This window comes from Nematolebias whitei, chromosome 19 (genome assembly GCF_014905685.2).
Source record: "Nematolebias whitei isolate Nwh7 chromosome 19, NemWhi1, whole genome shotgun sequence".
In the NCBI taxonomy this organism is placed as follows: Eukaryota; Metazoa; Chordata; class Actinopteri; order Cyprinodontiformes; family Rivulidae; genus Nematolebias; species Nematolebias whitei.
In genome coordinates this window covers 16254826-16274758 of record NC_056516.1, presented here as the reverse complement: position 1 = coordinate 16274758, position 19933 = coordinate 16254826, and the positions used below count along the sequence as shown (strand labels likewise).

General features: G+C 40.6%; 1 protein-coding gene across 2 annotated transcripts; it reads left to right on the top strand.

Moving 5' to 3' along the window:
* The first annotated feature begins 4338 nt into the window (after positions 1–4338).
* khdrbs1b (KH domain containing, RNA binding, signal transduction associated 1b) lies at positions 4339–13355 on the top strand. Of its 2 annotated transcripts, XR_005187583.1 has the most exons (10): positions 4339–4432; positions 5289–5410; positions 6138–6254; positions 6555–6701; positions 8285–8418; positions 9081–9315; positions 9584–9651; positions 10385–10443; positions 11116–11300; positions 13318–13355. XR_005187583.1 is itself a non-coding variant. In XM_037693350.1 (9 exons), the coding sequence occupies exons 1-9, from the start codon at positions 4339–4341 to the stop codon at positions 11220–11222; spliced, it is 1083 nt and encodes a 360-aa protein (XP_037549278.1). In that variant the 3' UTR covers positions 11223–11538. The 2 variants fall into 2 exon arrangements, 1 of the variants encoding a protein (XP_037549278.1); XM_037693350.1 differs by lacking the exon at positions 13318–13355 and having other exon boundaries at positions 11116–11538.
* The last annotated feature ends 6578 nt before the right edge of the window (positions 13356–19933 follow it).

Here is a 19933-nt window from a genome sequence, read left to right as displayed (position 1 = left end):
TCCAGAACAGATTTCAAAATCTTACTTCTAACCTACAAAGTTCCATCTTTCACATTTTGTTCTGGTCCAGCTTCTTTCAGCTTCCTTCTGCAAATTTAAACATTTTTTCAGCTACTTTCAACATTTTCTTTCAGCTGTTTTTGGCTCATTTCACTTTCTTCTGTTAAATACAACAATTTTGTGCTTCTTCGAACTTCTTTCTGCTAATTTCAGCTTGCTATGCTCCTTTCAGCTTATTTCTGCAAGTTTTGGCATTTTCTGTTATTTCAGCTACTATTTAGCTGTTTTATGCTAATTTAGTAGGGTTTTTTTTTCAACTAATTCCAACTTTTTAGCACTCATTTCAACTTTTTTTCAGCCTAATTAAGCAAAAAATGTGCTCTGTCCACTTCCTTCTGGTAATTTAAGTGTTTTTCTGCTTTTTTAGCTACTTTCCACCTGTTGTTTTTGGTCATTTCAGCTTTTTCCAGATAATTTCCACTATTTTGTGCTCATTTCTGCGTTTTTCAGCCTGATTGGGCAAAATTGTTCTTTCTCCACAATTCATTCATTCAAGTTTATTTGAACAAGGACAGCACAATAAACAATGTTACATGTTAATACCGAAGCAACCGTTGTTTTGTACAAAGGTTTTCTAGCCACAGGCTAGTACATTAAACTCCTCAGTACCTAAATTGACTAATTCAAGCTTGTTCTATATTTCCGCTAACTTTTTAGCATTTTTTAGCTAATTTCAACTATTTTCAGATAAATTCAATTTTTTTCAGGTAATTTTGGTTATTTTCAGCCTAATTAATTTATTTCTGCTAATTTCAACTTGTTATGCTCCTTTCAGTTTATTTCTACTAGTTTCAGTTTTTTCTGCTCTTTCAGCTACTATTTAGCTGTTTTGTGCTATTTTTAACTATTTCAGCTAATTCCACAATTTTTGAGCTCATTACAGCTCCTTCCACATCCTTCTGGCAGTGTAAGCTTCTTTCTGCCTTTTCAGCTACTTTTCAGCTCATTCTGTTGCTAATTTCAGCCTTTTTTTTTAGCTAATTTCCTAACTTTTTTGCTAATTTCTGCTTATTTAAACCTATTTCAGCAAATATGTGTTCTTTCTGCTTTCTTCTGCTAATTTCGACTTCCTTTTTAGCTACATTTCAGCTGTTTTTAGCCAATTTCAGCTGTTTTTCTTTCTATTTTTTGCAAGTTCTTCAGCAACGAGCATTCGCACTGCATTTTCGCAGGAAATGTAATTTCTCTAGTTAAGATAGTTTATCTCTCACCTGTTCACGTGTCACTCATCAGGGAGAATGCTCATGACTAACTAGACTACTGGAACATTCTTTATGTTCAGGTCTTCGTTTCATGTTTTCAGCTCATCCAAAATGCTGCAGCTTGGCTCTTAACAGGAACTCGTAGGTTTGATCACATGTCTCCAGTTTTGTCCTCCCTTCACTGGCTCCCTGTCCATATCAGAATATATTTTAAATTCTCCTGTTGACCTTTAAGTGCATAAATGACCTTGCACTCTCATATCTCTCTGATAATACCTGTATGTTCCTTCTCAGGTGCTGAAATCATCTGATCAGCTGCTTTTGGTTGAAGCTCAGAGGAGATCGGACTTTTTCAGTCGTGGACCCTAAGCTTTGGATCAACCTGCCCCCCAACATTAGACAGGCCAATTCACTGCCGGTTTTTAAATCTCTCCTTAAAACATTTGTTTTCACTGACTTTTAGCACAGTGTGATTTGATTTAGTATTTTATTGTTTACTGTTTTTTTTTTAATTATTTTGTTGTTTTGTTTTAAATTCTTAAATTCTTAAATTTTTGTAACAGCTGATGTTTTTAAATATGTTTTATAAATACATTTAACTTGACTTTAAAAAGACTAGGGGACACAAAATTATTTTGTTCTAAAAATTGTGGGCCATTTAAGGGTTTAATCTGAATAGTGCTGTCTCATATTAATATAGCCCCACTGTTTGATAAATCCTGTAGTTAGGGTCGGCTTGGGTTTCCTGAGCTGTCCCTTAGTTATGCTGCTATAGGCTGGAGGACAAACTGAGCACATTTCTCGTTATTTCTTCAAGTCAATTGAATTGTTTACATCTCTCCGTCTGCCCCCGTTTACCTCAAACTGTGGACCTGTACGTTAAGGGACGGTGACGATCCGCACCAACAGAAGGCGAGTGTGCGAGCTATCAGACTGGAATTCCTCCACCTGCCAGGAGAAGTAAGTCTTCCTTTTATGAGCCAATTGAAATTCAGCTCACAGGCAATTCATTCTGTCAATGACAGGAGGAGTCAGAACAACCTTGCACCCCCCAACACTAATAACACAGTAATGGTCAGACATAGATCATGCTGAGAGTGCTTATAGTTAGAGTAGGTCTTTGTTCTCCTGTGAGTGTTTATGTGCAGACCATCTTTGCCTTCATTTGTTTGGAGCAGATGCATGCCTGGGTACACCTGTGGTCCAGTGTAATAGTTTTTACTCCAGCTGCGGGCTGACAAATGACCCGCAGGGTTTTTCTTTAACGGTTTGTTCAAGGAGCACCCGCCTGCACTTGACACGTAGCATTGTGCACGCTAAAACAGGAATCAGTTTGCTCTTGTTCTGTATGCATAGGCCTTCCCTAACCTTTGACCCTGCGTGATTCACTGAACGCCATGGCAGGTTCATTACCGCAGCATGAAAGGGCCAATCAGTCCTTAAATATTTCTTCTACTCATCATTAAAAGTTTTACTCACACATGAGCATTTTTTTAATCAATACAGCTGAAGGGGAGAAAATGGATGGCTGGTATAAAAAAGGTCTGTTCTTGGAGCCACCTTCAGCTGCAGCGCTGTTATAGTCGGAGCCGCCACTGGGGGGCAGCAGAGAGCCTTAAAAGAAAGGCCCACCTCAAGGCAGCCTGGAAATAACATGTCGTCATCCATCATCATTAGATTTTGTTTTTGTTTAACTTTATGGATGGCTTGTCTTAAATAATCAAAGGTACCCCCAAAACATGTAAATATACATATATAATAAATAAATATAATAATACTAGAGTAATTGCTTCATGAAGACATATTTAAGGAAAGAGATTCGCTCACTGACCTTAATGGGGCATCATATGACCCAGCATGAGCTTTAGTTTTAAAATTTTCAGGTTAAGACTACATAGATCATCAGCATGAATACATTTTTTTTTGTTAATTTGACTTACTACAAAACTTATGGGGGGTTGCTCGTTTTTGCAATACATAGATTTTTATTTATTTATTTACTTTATATTTATTTTGCTAAGGCTTAAATGAGTAGTTTGGCTGTTTAAAATGGGAGAAAATAGCATTCCAGATTTCCACAATGGAGTTGTTAGATATATATATATATTTTAGCTATTCAAATGAAACACATATTGATAACATTTTGAAAATGAATGGATTAAAAGTACAAATGATTATTTAAAAAAAAATGCTTACATTTTTGAAAAATATATCTTTAAGATTTTTGTTAAAAACAATTGATGGCATCCCATTTTTATGGAATCCTTGAATGAACCTGCTATTACATGTAAACGGGGGAGAGAACTCAAATTGCAAGTTAATGTTTCCATTTTACTGAGATATAGCTAGGAAGCTTTGTTTTCTCTAGTTGGCGGTATTATCCAAAGAAAACAAGTTGATTATTATGCAAACTGAGATGAGTGTGGTGCAAAAATGTGTTATAACAATGATGGGTGGTTTTGAAACATTATTTTTCTCAAAGAAACAAATGGGCCTTTTTGAGTCAGAATGAAGAAATTTATTAGCTCTCCAGTTTAACAGTCACCTCTTGATAACAAGATATACAATTAAAGTCAGTTTTGTTGAGATAAAGTCATGAAAAGGTTTATTTTCTCTTGGCTTCTGTACATTTGACATAAAAAAAAAGTCAAATGAAAACTACAGCTAGTAACAAATGTATTGCATTATATTATTAGCGTTCAAATTAGGTTTGCGCATGCGCACTGTAAAAAGTAGGCGGTGCCAGAGCGGCGAATCAACGAGCATCTGAGGTCACTTCCGTCTTTAAGACTCGCCTACCCAGCAGTTGGGAGTCATTCTCTCTCATTTTAATCCAGCCAATGCTGCTTCGAGGACCCGGACTGTTGGAAACTAACTCGAAGCACAATTTAGGATCCGTTCGACGCAGAAAACGCCGGTAGCCACATGCGACACGCCATCTGCTCACGGGATACACGGCATTTCATAATTTCATAACCGGACTACTTTTTTTTATTTTTTATTGGGAGTTTTTCACGCTTTTGTTTTTAATCCCCAAGTTGCGTTCATATAGACTCTCTCTTCAACAGTCAGGAAAATGGAGAACGACGATAAATATCTCCCTGAGCTTCTGGCAGAGAAGGACAGTCTGGACGCGTCGTTCACGCACGCCATGAAACTTTTAAACAAAGGTAAAGAACTATTTTGTCACTTTGCTTCAAGTCGCGCGCGCGGCGGAAGCAGACCAACGGCTGCACGTCGACGCTCCGGGTGTTTTTTTTTTTTTTTTTCAGAGGAGACGCAAACTGACCTGCATGTACTCAAAACAAGCCAGTATCTTTTAAATATGCCCATATTTCCATGCAGGAGTCGGTTGCACGGTAGTTGATAATGAGAAGGAAATAAGTCTCAACAGAAAGCCACTTTTTTTTTAGAGGATTTTTTGATTTAATGTGTCAGTGATGCCCAACACCGAGCGACATAATGAACATCATGTTTTAAGGCCATAACAGTGATGCTGTTGAAAACGAGCATTATTGCTGCCGACCATCAACAATAATCTGCTCAGTTTAGCCTCTGATCTTCCTTTGTGTCTGCTCTGGTGATGGTTTAGTTAACTCCTCGGTCTGACAGGATGTGCTCAACCTAAGCTACATGTCAGGAATTGAGAGTGTGTCTGAGACAAAGCGTGTCAGTGTTTTGTGCCTGGCTGGAAACATTTCCAGAGCCGGTCTTTGCATGTGCAGCTGGTAGACGGTGGTGCAGCGGACATGTTTGCACAGTGCACACCCAGGTGGTGTCATGACCAGAAGTGGGTGAAATGCTGTGCAGCTCAGGAGGTGTAGCTGTTAAAAGAGTAGTTGGGTGTAGCTGTGTAAGTCTGAGAAATCCTCTGTGTTGACTGTGATGAGCCATTCATGGTTTTAGGAGCTATGGAGATGAAACTACTGTTATTCAACATCAACTACTGGCAATTTAAAATCTTCAGTTCTTTATCTAGGTATGACTAATTTAATTACATGAACGCTTTGTCTTTTTTTTTTTTAGAAATCGGTAGAATCCAGAGAGGGGACACAAAAAAGGAGACAGAAACCTACCTGGACCTTTTCACAACGAACAGCGTCAAACTCAAGGAGCGAGTGCTCATACCTGTCAAACAGTACCCAAAGGTGAGCCGTGTTTGTTGGTGTTTTTTCTTTCAGCTTCTACCAGAACACCTTTTTATGATTTAATGTTTTTCTGTGTAAAGTATCTCAAATAACCTCCCTCAGTGCCAGACCATAAGTATAGTTGAACTATTACCAAAAGGACCTTTTTATCTTGCTGTAAAAAGGGCGGCTCGTTCTGGTGGGACTCACTCAATGATTGTATTGTTTAGAAATGTTTTTATTTCAGCTGAAGCTTTGCTCAGTGTTATTGTGCGACCAGTTGTAACTGTATTTATTAGTGTGTTATTTAAGAGTTGCCCTCTCTGACATGTCTAATCAATACGATGGAGGAGGCTGTTGTCTGTGCGTGACAGCCGTTTGATTCCCCCGGTCTTACTCTGAGTTTACAGAACACAGCAGAGTCGAGGATGACCAATCTTAATTGGCATTTCAGATTATCAAAGCTGCATACACAGCCCCGAGGACAAACCGCTTCCTTGTAGGCAGCTGTTTTTCTAAACATGTTTTCCAATGACGGGTAATGGTAATGCACAGGTTTCACGTTGATTGCAGCTTTTGGTCGGAGTTGGTCTTCTAACCCTTGAGCTCTCACTCACTCTGTGGTTTAAGGCCCTGCGGCATGTGCTGCGAGATCCCTGACAGTGATCGCTGCTTTTGTTTTGTGATGTTTAACTGGACTCCGCTGTGATTGTCAAACTAATTTCACTCTCCTCTGTGGCTTTGTTAGTTCAATTTTGTCGGGAAGATTCTGGGACCTCAGGGAAACACGATCAAACGTCTGCAGGAGGAGACGGGAGCCAAGATTTCTGTGCTGGGCAAAGGATCCATGAGAGACAAAGCCAAGGTACTGCACGTGCACACACGCGTCTTAAGTTGGGCACCTGTCAAATGCAGGAGCGCGTCTGACCTTTATGTAAAAAGGCTAGCAGGCAGCGAGGCCACATGTTGTCAACGTGCAAAGCCAAGAGCGTTTGTGCGCTGCACGTCTTCCAGGAATGATTAAACTAATCCTCAAACCTGTTAACAGCCATAATTATTAAATATCATGACTGATGATCGTCGAGGAGGATTAAATGTGAGGTCTCCTATAACTGATTAAATGTTTGAGTTGGGTCTGCTGACACTTGTGATGTCTTCACCTCAGGAGGAGGACCTGAGGAAAGGTGGCGAGCCCAAGTACGCCCACTTGTCTTTGGAGCTGCACGTGCTCATCGAGGTGTTCGCCCCTGGGCCCGACGCTTACATGCGCATGGCGCACGCCATGGAGGAGGTCAAGAAGCTGCTGTTCCCTGTAAGTTGGTGCTCGCTCTACTTGTTGTAAGCTGTTTGTAGTCTCAGTGAAGTCACTGCAGAGTTGTTGGACACTTTAAATAGCGCAAAAAATGTCTTCAGAACTTAATTTTGTTAATTACTAACGTCATTAAGATGAACACAAAAATCAGTTCATGCAGTTATGTGTTCAATCAGTTCATGCAGTTATAAGTGTTCAGATACTTTAAAATTCCCAGAAAGGTGGAATTGACTATGATAATCAGATTGCATCAATGATTGTTTTATTATTGCTCTGCAGCCATCTGAATCATAAATTGCAAAATGCCTCAAGTTAAAGTTGAAATAAATTGTATGATGTTGGCTGCAGATTGTGATGCAGGAGGTGTAAATGTGCTATTTAAGCATACAGTTGCCACTACAGCTTCTCTGATTGCTCGGCTTGAGACAGTATTTCTTAAACCAAACACAAGTGGTCCAGGCACGTCCGCTCGGACTACGTGTCTGTCCATCGCTGCACGTTCAGCTGAGTCCCATTCTGGAGACGCTCCACTGGAGACCATTGTTCATGCTTGATGCTCGTTGAGCCAGAAAAGGTGTTTTTAAGCCAAGCTGGGTCTTCTGGTGCTCTACCAAGAGTGACTGAGAGCAGGATGTCCAGCCTTGCAACTCCTGGTGCTCTTTTCGAAGAAGTCATTTGAATGAACCAGTGGTGGTGGCGTTGCTGTTATGTAACAAGCTGCAGCACCTGTCTCTACAATTAAAGGTCATAATCCATCAGGCACAAGGACTGTCGTTTAGAATAAGGCTGCGTTTTTGGAGAACGACTTGAAGAAACCCTCTGGATGGGATGTATATTGTTTGTGTGCAGGTAATTCTTAGGGGGGTTGACGGTTCTTCCTCCTCATCCTGTTTTACTCTTTGCACAGCGCTGTGTTCACCAACGTAAATGCAAATGTAAACAACTCTTGCTGTGTGAAAGATTTTCTGATAATCTTTCCATCACAGATTGTTTTTTTTAAACACAGCTGCAGCATCTCCTCCTCCTCCAATGATTTTTGAAGCAGTGCAATTTTATTTTGCCTGCTGTTTTGCAGTTGAATCCCAAGCTGCCGTCCACACTTCTTATCCTAGTTGTCGCTTTTTTTCCTCCTTTATTCGTCGTCATTAGAGCCCTGTCACCATTCCAGGCCGGCGACTGATGTATGAACCGCAGCTGATTGGGTCACAGTGCAGCTCTCTTTTGTGCTGCAGGATTTGTGCTGCTCAGACAGGCAGCGTCGCTAATCCGGCCCAACTTATTGTTTCTGCAGATAAAATGAGCTAAGCGTTGATGCAGTCACACCAGCCTTGTCAAGGACGTGTGGAGATGAGATTTTACATTTTGTGCATGAAGAGAGGAAGACGCAGTGTGGATGGATGCTTTCCAGCCTCCCACATGTCCCCCCTCCTCTCTGAGTCACTAAGCACTGAGACTTTTTCTTCCGCTGGGGTGGGCTGGGGAGGGGATGACATGTTTTTCACTAGCTCAGTAGGTTTTTTTTTCTTTGCTCATGTTTCTCACAGTCTCTCCTCGTTGTTTTTGCTCGCTGTGTGTTGGTGCAGGATTTGATGGATGAAATCTGCCAGGAGCAGTTCATGGAGATGAGCTACCTGAACGGAGGCCAGGAGCACGGCGGCAGAGGGCGAGGGGGCATGCCTGTTAGGGGCCGTGGCGTCCCCCCAGCAGGAGCACTCAGGTGCAGAGACAAAGATGCATACACATACCGCCATGCTCAGGCTAGAGAAGAAAATGTAACATGACCAGTGTTGGGTTTTAATATGATCAGTGATAAAATAAAAAAAAAAGGTTTTATTTTAACTGAACAAGTGAAAATTTTTTTTTTAATATATTTTGGCAGTTATACTAAGTGTAGGTGTCCTAATGGTGAACAACAAGGTTGATATTTGAAGAATTGTGATAACGTTGAATCATTTTTGTCCAAAGGTGACGTACATCAAGCTAGATGTTAACTGGCTTTGCATTAGCTGCTTCACAAGTGGCTAATGGTCAAAGAAACTACTCGTCATGTCTGTGGTTTCCCCTTTATCATCAACTTTATTTTCCCAGTTCTAAAATCCCTTCAGATGTGATGCTCCTCAGAGTTCGCACATCCCCGCTGCACACTGGTAGCATCAGACCATCAGAAGCTTACCCTAAGATTTGATCAGTCCATTAATCGATTTCTGTTTTATTAGTGAATTAAAACATTCAGTGGTCTCACTAAAACTGGTCTGTTAGGAGTATTTTGCATCACCGATTTTTAAACTTCAACGTTTTCCATCTTCTTCCATACTCAAAACATCGTTTTCTTTGCCACGACGTTTTCATTCATGTATAAATTAGTGTTTTCTCCTCCAGGGGAAGAGGGATGCCTCCTCACGGTGCCGCAGGCAGAGGAGGCGTGACTCGAGGTGGCCCAGGCAGAGGTGGAGCAGTGAGGGGGGGCCCAGCAGGCAGGGGAGGACCTCCTGCAGTTCCCAACAGAGGAGCGGTGGCACCGCGTGCTCGAGCCCCAGCTGGAGGACCACCCCAGAGGATGGCACCACCCTCCGCTCACTCCTCCAGTGCAGCTGCTGAGGGTTATGATGAATACGTGAGTTCGTTGTAGAGAAGAATGTTCATCTATTTAGAGGATATATTGGGTATTTTTAGCTTTAAGTTAAAACAAAGCTGACCTGAAAGTCCTTGTGAATATGATTGTTGTTTGGCACGGTGTGTTGCTTTGAAATGTTTGTTCCCTGGTAAAGATGCTTGAGACACGAGGAGTGTATTTTAGTTCAAGTTTAGTACTTCAGGGACATTTTGACATTCGCAGAGCCTGAAGAAGCATCTCACCGTGCTTGTTTCCTTTCCCTCTGCAGGGCTACAACGAGGGCTACACAGACTCGAGCTACGAGTCGTATAACAGCTACTACAGTCAGCCTCAGGCGTGAGTGAATCACACGTCTCAAAACACATTGCGTAGTCTGACTTGAAGTGAAGGTGAAGAATATCAGACGTGCTGCACAAATTCAGAATTATTGCATGTTGTTTCACCGTTATAGGAATTGTGTAGATGTTTAGAGCAGGGCTGGGTGAAGTATCGAATATACTCGATGTATCGCAAGTTTTTCAATTTACAATGGTTAAAATGGCTCCAGCACAACCCCTGAGTATTATTAGACTTGAAAATGTGTAGTTCTTCTTTGTCTGCCCTACCACCTTCCCGCACCCCCTCCCTCCTCACTGAATACAAACACAGCACGTCACTGCTGCTTCACACAAGCTGAAGAGAATTATTATTTAATATATGTAAATAGTTCATTTTTTAGACTTTTTTTGTACAGTTACAGCTGTTGTTAATAATTGTGACAACTGGGACAAAGCTTTGACTCAGAAATATATTTTTGTTATTACTTTATGGAAAGAAACTAATATTGAGATATATATCATATATCACGATATATCTTTAAAAAATCAATATATTAATTTTGATCCATATCTCCCAGCCCTAGTTTAGAATGACCTGTTTACATGTAATGTAAATGTTTCACACCAAAGAAGCAAGCTTTGATCTTCTGTTATTTCTCTGGGCATCACAACGATCAGCTTCGCAATGTTTTCAAAGAAAGAAAAGTGTACGTTCTTTCCTTTCATGTCCTCCTGTTCTTTCTGACCACCAGAGAACCCGAATATTACGACTATGGACATGGAGATAGCACAGAGTCATACGAATCATACGGTAAGAAATACCTTCTTCGCTGAGTAAATGGATATTCATTTCAATCTAGTTGGGTTTATGCACATTCATAACGAGTCATTTCACAGCAGTTCACAAAAAGCAAAACAAATTCACATGCAAATTTTGTTACACAAAGTAAATATATCAAAACTATTACAATAGTCAGATTCATTATATAAGAAAATGCCAATTAGTGATTAGTTGTTGGTCTAAGAAAACTAATAGATTGCATCTTCTAAGACCATGCTGAGCAAGCGCAAGGTGATTGGGAACCGTAGGAATAACTCCCTTTTAACTATTTATTCTGTAAACTAAGAGCGTGATTAAAGGTTGACTTTGTTTGTTCATGTACATTTGGAATTGATTTAACTCGCTGGTTTTTGGCTGTTTTATGCCGTACGAGAAGTTAAATTGTAATTCTTGTTTCCCCTACCATTATACAAGCAGGGTTCCCTGCCCTGCCTACTGAACTGATGAAACCCCCCCCCACACACACACACACACACACACACACACACACACAGCCAACAAAAAAGAATAGCGCCCTGTCCAGGAAAGTAATATAGGTTAAACTCTGCACAATTGATCCAAAATGGTTGCCTTGTTTAAAATTGTACCGTTGTTTATATTTCTAACGTTGGTTTCATTATTACTATTTTTAATCCTCTGTAGACCAAGATGACTGGAACGGCACCCAGAGGACAGTTCCAGGAAAGGCACCTCCCCCCTCCAGAGGCGGCAAGACGACGTACCGGGAGCACCCGTACCGAGCGTACTGAAGCAGACCCCCCCTTTAGCATTGCCCCGATAACGGCCTGTCGACCACGGCAGCTCTCGCTTTAACGAGCTTGACAAAAGTAATTGTTTTGTCTTTTTATTTGTTTTTATTTTTTCTATAAGGACTTTATACAAAAGAGCAAATTGGGGACTGAAAATTCAAACTTATTTACATTTGACTTGACTCCCTCGCTCCTCCTCCTGTCCAACCTGGGGGGGTTTTGGACGGGTCAGAGAGACGTTGACATTCTTCTCTCTCTCTTCCATTTAACGTTTAGTTTTTTTGTTTTCCTCTGACCATTTTATTCCCCCCCCCCCCCCCCCCCGGCTTCTTTGCATCGTTGATTGTTCATGTTTTTACTGTTTGGGACTCGTCATTTCTAGTGGAGTAGTGGCTCAAGACTACCTGTCTGAGGAGTTCATTTTAATTGTTTAAACACAAAGAACCTGTTGAGGGTCAGTTGCAGATTCCCATTTAGGCTACATTTCAAAATTCTGTTAATATAGCCAAATAAAATACCTTTTTAAACTTTCATTCATGTAATATATATAAAACGGAGCCAAACAAATCTTAAATTACCATAAGACTAAAGCAATGATGGAATCGATGCGATTCGTTCTTGATAATTCTTTGTTTTAAATAGATCTAAAACATTACTCATTTAGCCGTAGGCAGCAATATTTGTCACTGTACTTAGAGTTTTGAAATATAGCCCTAATAGACACTGTTGAGATGGACTGTCCTCATCCTTAATTGTTTTTAGTTGTTAAAAAAAAAAAATACTTTTAAAACAAAATAATTGTTTAATGAGAATCTGGTTGAAACCTGTAAATTTAAAACCAGTTGGGGTCTTCGTTTTTGTGATCTGATTCTACACAAACTGCATGCACGAAGTACACAAAGAAGGATTGGGACAAAAATCTCCACATGGGTCTTCTCTTGCTGTAGAGAAGGGATCCTGCAGCTCAATCCAAACTCTTGTACATATTTTAAAACATCCTAACTGTACCTATTCTGTACCCTCTCCATAAAATGCATTATGCTCCATGTGTAAGCTTGCCTAAATAGGTAACTAAATCTGTCCAAAAGATGTTTTGCAGCAGTTTGTCAATAAAGCTTAGTTTGTTTTTATGAAACTTAACTTGCCTTATTTGTTTCCTGTCCTAGTAAAATTCTGAAATGGCCTTTTTTTTAAACGACCTTCAGTAATCAGTTGTAGGTGTTTTCCTCTGTTTCTCTTTCAAAACCGCCTTTTAAATCTAAATGAATGTATTGACGTCTGAAGACTTTAACCGTTACCAAATGATGTTTTGGTTTATCAAAAGAGCACAACTTATTCTCTCTCTCTCTTTCTATACTTTTTAAAAAGGACCCAGAGGTAAGACCTCTAAAATAACCTGATAGAGTTGTAAAGCATTGAATGCCTGGGTATGTATAAGACTTTTTCAATCCTCTTACCTGTGGTCGTAATCGTCAATGAGCATTGCTTTTATAGCGTTTGAAATTTAACTGAATTCAAACCACCATTCAGGTCTAGGCCTCGTTGTCATGAACGATGCTGGCGCGAGGGCTACTTTAGTACAGAGTAATGGCAGTGCAATGGAGAGGATGGTTATAACCTAGAGAACTCCGCTGTAAAGGTAACCTAACCCTAAATGTTCAATTTCCTAATGTGTTTATCCTTTGACATAAACTTGCTGGTAAATCCAAACTGTCTTAAAATGATATCACATTTATGGCAACAAAAAGAGTCCATTTAAAAGTAAGAAAAAAAAAGTAACTTCCAACATCATATAGTAGTGGATATTATGTACAAAAATAAATGTTTTGTGTACTAACAAAATATATTAGGATAGTGTTAATGCAACTCTTGGTAAAAACGAACAGAGCCAAATCGATTATCAATATCTGTGCAGTTGAGCTGCTCGTACTTTTTATTTGCTGTGTAAAAGTTTAATATTTCAAATGTACACTTGCCTAAACAAGAGTGAGTTGCATGAGCATATCTTCTCCTGTAGACGTTGCATGATCTGTTGCAAGTTTCTCCCGGCGAGTTTTAGACGCTGGTATTGATTTGTGGTTTGTCCTTCCCTCAGGCTCCACCATCGCTCACTGGACAACCTGGAGACTGACGGTGTGCTGGAGACATCCTCAGGTTGGTTCTTTGCTCCACGTTGATCATTCTGCATGCTGCGGAGTTCTCCCCCCACGTGTCGGCACACAGAACAGTACGACGTTGTCACATGAAAGTTGATTAAACCTCTACCTTTTAGTGTTTGGTGTATGTTCAACATCCCCATGAAGGCATAAACTGGAGGGATGGGTAGCTGGGATCTTAAAGCTGTGCTGGGCTGGAAACAAGACCATGCCAGAAAGATTGTTACCACTTGTACCATAATTTCCAGACTATAAGTCACTACTTTTCTCACACACTTTGAACACCTGCTTAATGCTTATACAATGCTGCAGCTAATTTATTATTTTTTTTATTTTTTTCACGGGCTAACGAGCTTCATGTCGCCAAAACATTTAGCCTCGTCACACCCAGGCGCTCTCAGAGCTGCCCGATCCACGTCTCTCGTGGGGGGTGGGTCCTCGTGACTCAGTGAGACTACTTTTATATGTAAAGGTTAAAAAAAAAAAAAAAATCAGCCTAATGAAAATTTGAATTGCCATAAACCAAATGCTCTCACTAAACTCTTCAGATCAGTTGTTTTGTGCTTCGTGCACACACCCTCATCATAGACAAAGAAATTCATATGGGGCGGCTGTGGCTGAGTGGTTAGGGAAGCACTGCAGTAGCTTACGAGGAAACGGTCATTGAGCACCATCTTCATCTTCCTCCTGTGCGCTAAATCCACCAAATCATCTTCTTCAGTGTCACAACTGAACAGCCCCAGAAAAACTTGACTTCAGCATGTGACTTCTGGTGGATTTGAACCCCCAACTCTTGCATTGGAGGATGACTGCTCTAACAATCATACAAGCAGAGCGCACTGCTCTGTCAACAGAACCTAGCCCCCTGCCTACCGAACCGCACACCCACCCCCGTCGACAACTGCCGGCACTATACAGACACGCAAGCTAAAAAAGCTATGACTAGGGAGGTGGCGTGAGCTGTCCCCCCCTCCCTGCTGGAATACAGTCTGTACAAACGGCGTGCAACTCAGACTTGTCTCTGTCCCACCCCTCGTCAACAAAAGTCACGGAAGATATGAGCACCCTGCCAAGGCAAGTAAACCAGGAGAAACACTGTCCTGTATTTATTTATTTATTTCTAACCAGCTGTGTTACCGGCACTGTTCAGATTTTTTTTTTTTTACTTTACATATCCGTGTGTGTTACCGGTACATATTTTTAAATTTTTTTTTTAATCTTTCTGTATAAGTATTTCATGTTACAACGTGGACACCCGCAGCTTATAGACAAATTCGGCCTATATATATGTACTACTTATTTTATTTTATTTATATATGGGCGCGACATATTTGGTTGCACTCTATAGTCTGGAAATGACTGTATTTTGTTTAGTTGAGTTTTAGCATCTGGTCTCGTGCAGGACTGTCAAGAGATGATGTGTCGGCAGGAATGAGATATCTGGCTAACAATATTTTCCAACTGCATCTGTTCATTTGGGCTGTCGTTTTGGGTTAAAGAAAATCAAAATAAACATGTCTAATAGTTTTAGAATTGCCTCACAACCCTTTGAATTGGAAATGATTGGGAGGTATCTATAAAGATTTGCATCCCACCATAAAATGTTTGTGGGAGACCTAACGAGACTTTGTCTACATAATGGTATAGGAAGAGTTTATATTGTCACACACTGCTCATTATATTAAATGTCATTGTGCAGGGACTGGAATAATAACTCATATCAGCAAGGCTGAAGAATTCAGCACAGCTGAAATGTTCTGTAATTATAATAATTACAAAACATTTTTATTCTGAATTTAAAACTGCTAGAAGGATTTTACAAACTGGATTCCAAAAAAGTTGGTACACTAAACAAATTGTGAATAAAAACTGAATGCAATGATGTGGAGATGGCAAATGTCAATATTTTGTTCGTAATATAACATAGATGACAGATCAAAAGTTTAATCTGAGTAAATGAAACATTTTAAAGGAAAAATATGTTTGTTCAAAATTTCAGTGTCAACAAATCCCAAAAAAGTTGGGACAAGTATCAATAAGTGGCTGGAAAAAGGAAACTGAACATATAACGAACAGCTGGAAGACCAATTAACACTAATTAGGTCAATTGACAACATGATTGGGTATAAAGAGCTTCTCAGAGTGACAGTGTCTCTCAGAAGCCAAGATGGTAAGAGGATCACCAATTCCACCATTGTTGTGCAGACAGATAGTGCAGCAATACCAGAATGGTGTTACCCAGCGTAAAATAGCAAAGACTTTTAAGTTATCATCATCAACCGTGCATAACATCATCAAAAGATTCAGAGAATCTGGAACAATCGCTGTGCGTAAGGGTCAAGGCTGTAAAACTCTACTGGATGCTCGTGATCTCCGGGCCCTTAAACGTCACTGCACCTCAAACAGGAATGCCACTGTCAAGAAAATAACAGAATGGGCTCAGGAATACTTCCAGAAAGCATCGTCAGTGAACACAATCCACCGTGCCATCCGCCGTTGCCAGCTGAAACTCTACAGTGCAAAGAGGAAGCCATTTCAAAGCAAGCTTCACAAGCTCAGACGTTTGCACTGAGCCAGGGGTCATTTAAAATGGAGTGTGGCAAAATGGAAGACTGTTCAGTGGTCAGATGAGTCACGATTTGAAGTTCTTTATGGAACACAGGGACGCCATGTCATCCGGACCAGAGAGGACAAGGATAGCCCAAGTTGTTATCAATGCTCCGTTCAGAAGCCTGCATCACTGATGGTATGGGGTTGCATGAGCGCTTGTGGCATGGGCAGCTTGCATGTCTGGAAAGGCACCATTAATGCAGAGAACTATGTTCAGGTTCTAGAACAACATATGCTCCCATCTAGACGTCATCTCTTTCAGGGAAGACCCTGCATTTTTCAACACGATAATGCCAGACCACATTCTGCAGCAATCACAACATCATGTCTACGTAGGAGAAGGATCCAGGTACTGAAATGGCCAGCCTGCAGTCCAGATCTTTCACCTATAGAGAACATTTGGTGCATCATAAAGAGGAAGGTGCAACAAAGAAGGCCCAAGACGATTGAACAGTTAGAGGCCTGTATTAGACATGAATGGGAGAGCATTCCTATTTCTAAACTTGAGAAACTGGTCTCCTCTGTCCCCAGACGTCTGTTGAGTGTTGGAAGAAGAAGGGGGGATGCCACACAGTGGTAAAAATGGACTTGTCCAAACTTTTTTGGGATTTGTTGACCCCATGAAATTTGGAAACAACAGATTTTTCCCTTAAAATGATACATTCTCTCAGTTTAAACTTTTGATCTGTGATTTGTGTTCTATTCTGAATAAATATTAGATGTTGGCACCTCCACATCATTGCATTCAGTTTTTATTCACAATTTTAGTGTCCCAACTTTTTTGGAATCCGGTTTGTACGTCCTTTTATTTATTTTGATGAATGATCCCTTTCTTGATTTGCTGGTTCTCTATGTGAAGCAAACGATCCAGCAGGTTGCTCTTTTTTCCTTTCTCATGAGACTAATCATTTCATGCTCTGTGGGTGTTGGCAACAATGCTGATCTTTGAGAATAAGGCATGCATACTGTAAATATGGGCAAACCGTGCCAGTGTCGAGGGGTGCTGTTTGGTGGCAGCTCAGTTTGAGGTGCATGTCTCCCATTGCGAGGTCTTTTAGAATGCTGCACAAAATGCTCATTTGTAAACTGTAAAAGATGCACAGTCCCTTGCTGAATGCAGGTTGTAGTGCTTTTGTACAGGAGAGAACTGAGAAGAGGTGCAGCAGGAAGTAAATGAATCTTCAGAGATGCTAATTTAAAAACAGATGTGCAACTTGATCCTGAAGTAAAACCGCAATTGTTTTATCATCTGGCAGAGGTTGTACTTTTCTGAGGAAGATGTTGAACAATATGTAATTATTTGTCACGAAAGGCTGTGGATTTGCTTCACTCTGAAATGTCACGCCGTGTTTCAATGGCTGCATGTCCACAGCAATGACGACAAAAGCGCCACCAAGCGAGTGGCTGGCTTTTGTGTTTGCCAAATCAGTCTCATGACAACATTCAGTTCTAATTAAACATTTTACCATGAGTTAGAGCGGAGTCTAAAGTATTATGGTAAATATTCATTATTGTCTGAACCTCTCGTCACCGTTCTTAGATTCATTATTGTTCTAGTAGTATCCCTTATAACACTTAAAATAAATGGCTACTTAGAAGGTAATTCAGTTCCTTTTGTGCCATTCTTATCTCAAACATGTTATAGATTAGCCATATTGTGTTGTAAAATATGTGCAATTTGTAGTTTTAAATTGTTCAGAGCCACTGACATGGTCCTTTAGCTTCTCCCAGTTCCCCTGAAAACTCTTTTCAAAATAATAAAAATGGTGTGCTCTGTATGCCTCTGGCCTTTCAGCCGGTGAAACACTTAGTTGCTCCTTATGTGATATTCACAACATTTCATATTAGTTTATGAAGATGGTGGTCAGGTCCTGACCTTGCTTTCCACCATGTGAACATCTCCACTCAGACTGGCTGTCCTGTATGTCAGTCAAGTGACAAATTTCATAGATGGGTGATAGACTGATGTCTATTTTTTCATGTCTTGCCATCTACCCATAATACCTTTTTGAGATGGACCAGTAGATCAAGATCGACATATTGGGCACCCCTGATGTAAACCACGTGTCTCCGCCTTCACTTGTTGAGAATTAAAATCAGATGGACCTGGTTTATGGGAGCTGCCATGTTGTATTTTTGGAACCAGTTTGTGCTCCAAGGCTTTAAGTTCTGCCTATTCTCACAAACAGTTATGGTGTGAATGGTTCATGATCTTTTTTTAAAGCATGGTATTAGAAAAATGTTTAAATGTAAAGCAGCAAGGTGAATCAACAAGGGTGAATGCCAAGCTGACGGGGAAGACTGGTCCCGCTTTGACTTTAACTTCCAGGTTTGAGTCAGAAGTGTAGATTTATTCAGTATTTGGTAGCATCGCTATGCTCGATACACACCACTGTACTCTGTAAAACAGCAAACTGTTCAAAATGGCAGAATAAACGTTCTTGACGTCACTGCACAGGCTCTATACGAGTCTCATACATACGCCATGACTCTTCATCTCAACCATTTGTGGAGGCAATTTGGTAAAAAAAAATTAAAGTTCTGTCATTTTCTTTAAAAGAATACAATTGATTTTGTATAGCAACTTTGCTTATAACATTTGTTTGTCCAGACTGTAAATTAAACCTTAAGTCATAAAAGAAGTGCAAGGTATTTTGAAAATTATGACCCGATTGGCTGATTTGAAGCTGCCGGGCAGTAATTCAGAACGACCAGTAATCACAAGATGTTTTAGAAAAATGTTGCTTAGCTACTGTAGAAGAGATGTGATGCTGGCAAGAAAAGACCTTTCATTAATGCAGCTAGTGCTTCAAAGGTGTGTTTTACTCTCTCTCTCTTGACAGACGTGCTCTTATCTCTAAACCTCCTGTGGTTTTTGTCGTCTCTGCAGTGAATCGGGAGCAGCTTGGCATGAAGAAGGTGGTCTGACGAGCCTCTCAGGAGCATCCCAGTAGAGGAAAAGAAAAGTGGTTCGAGGCCCAGTTCTGGTAGAAGGATGGGGGAAGGGGTGCGCAGGGGTAGTGGGAGCGCTGCGGCTGGCACAGCACCTAAAGATGACAACGGTTTTAAGGACGGACTCGACCTACGGCTAAAGCTGGTTAGCTGGGAATAAGAAGACCAACAGACCAGCAAACAATTCTCATCTCATGGACTGTTTCACATGTATGTTGAACTACCAGGTATTTGTAATTCCTGTAATTTTCTGACTATAAGCCGCTACTTTTTTTTTCACACGCTTTGAACCCCACGGCTTATACACTGCTGCGGCTAATTTAATTCATGGACTAAAAAATTTTTTTATTTAATTTGATGTGCTAACAAGCTTCCTGCTGCCAGAAACATTTAGCTTCGTCGCACTCGGGCGCTTGCAGAGCTGCCCAATATACATCTCTCTTCGGGGTGGGGGGTGTCCTCGTTACTCAATGAGACTACCTGTATAAATAAAGGTTAAATAAATGTGACCCTTGAAATTACCAAACGGGTCACAGTCAAACCGATGAAACGGGAGGGAGGGAATCTCCCCTCCCCCATGAAGGGGGATTCCCCTGCATGTGCGGAGCATGAGAGTCTCGTGTGTTCACAGCACTTTGTGCTTGTTTGGAGGACAGCTTGAAGATGGCCATCAATGACTTCCTGCTAGGGATACTGTATTTTTTTCACCAGCTGTGTTAGACACTATTCAGAAAGTAAATATTTACCAGTTGTATGTGTTGGTTTCTGGCACGTATTTAGTTAAAAGTTTTAAAAATCTTTCTGTGTACACATCTCATGTTACAATGTGGACACCTGCAGCTTGTATATGTACAATTATTTTTTTAATGTTTTTCCTTAGTGTGCGCTCATTAGACCAGAAATTACGGTATGTTTTGGGGATTGAAGACTGACCACTGATTGACCTAGACCACCCTCCTCTTTCAACAAAGAGGTTGTTTCAACCTAATTCAC

Coding starts and splice junctions, on each gene's coding strand:
- khdrbs1b (XM_037693350.1), top strand. CDS start 4,339: ATGGAGAACGACGATAAATATCTCCCTGAGCTTCTGGCAGAGAAGGAC. Junction 4,433..5,288: donor CATGAAACTTTTAAACAAAG/GTAAAGAACTAT, acceptor TTTTTTTTTTAG/AAATCGGTAGAATCCAGAGA. Junction 6,702..8,284: donor TCAAGAAGCTGCTGTTCCCT/GTAAGTTGGTGC, acceptor GTGTTGGTGCAG/GATTTGATGGATGAAATCTG.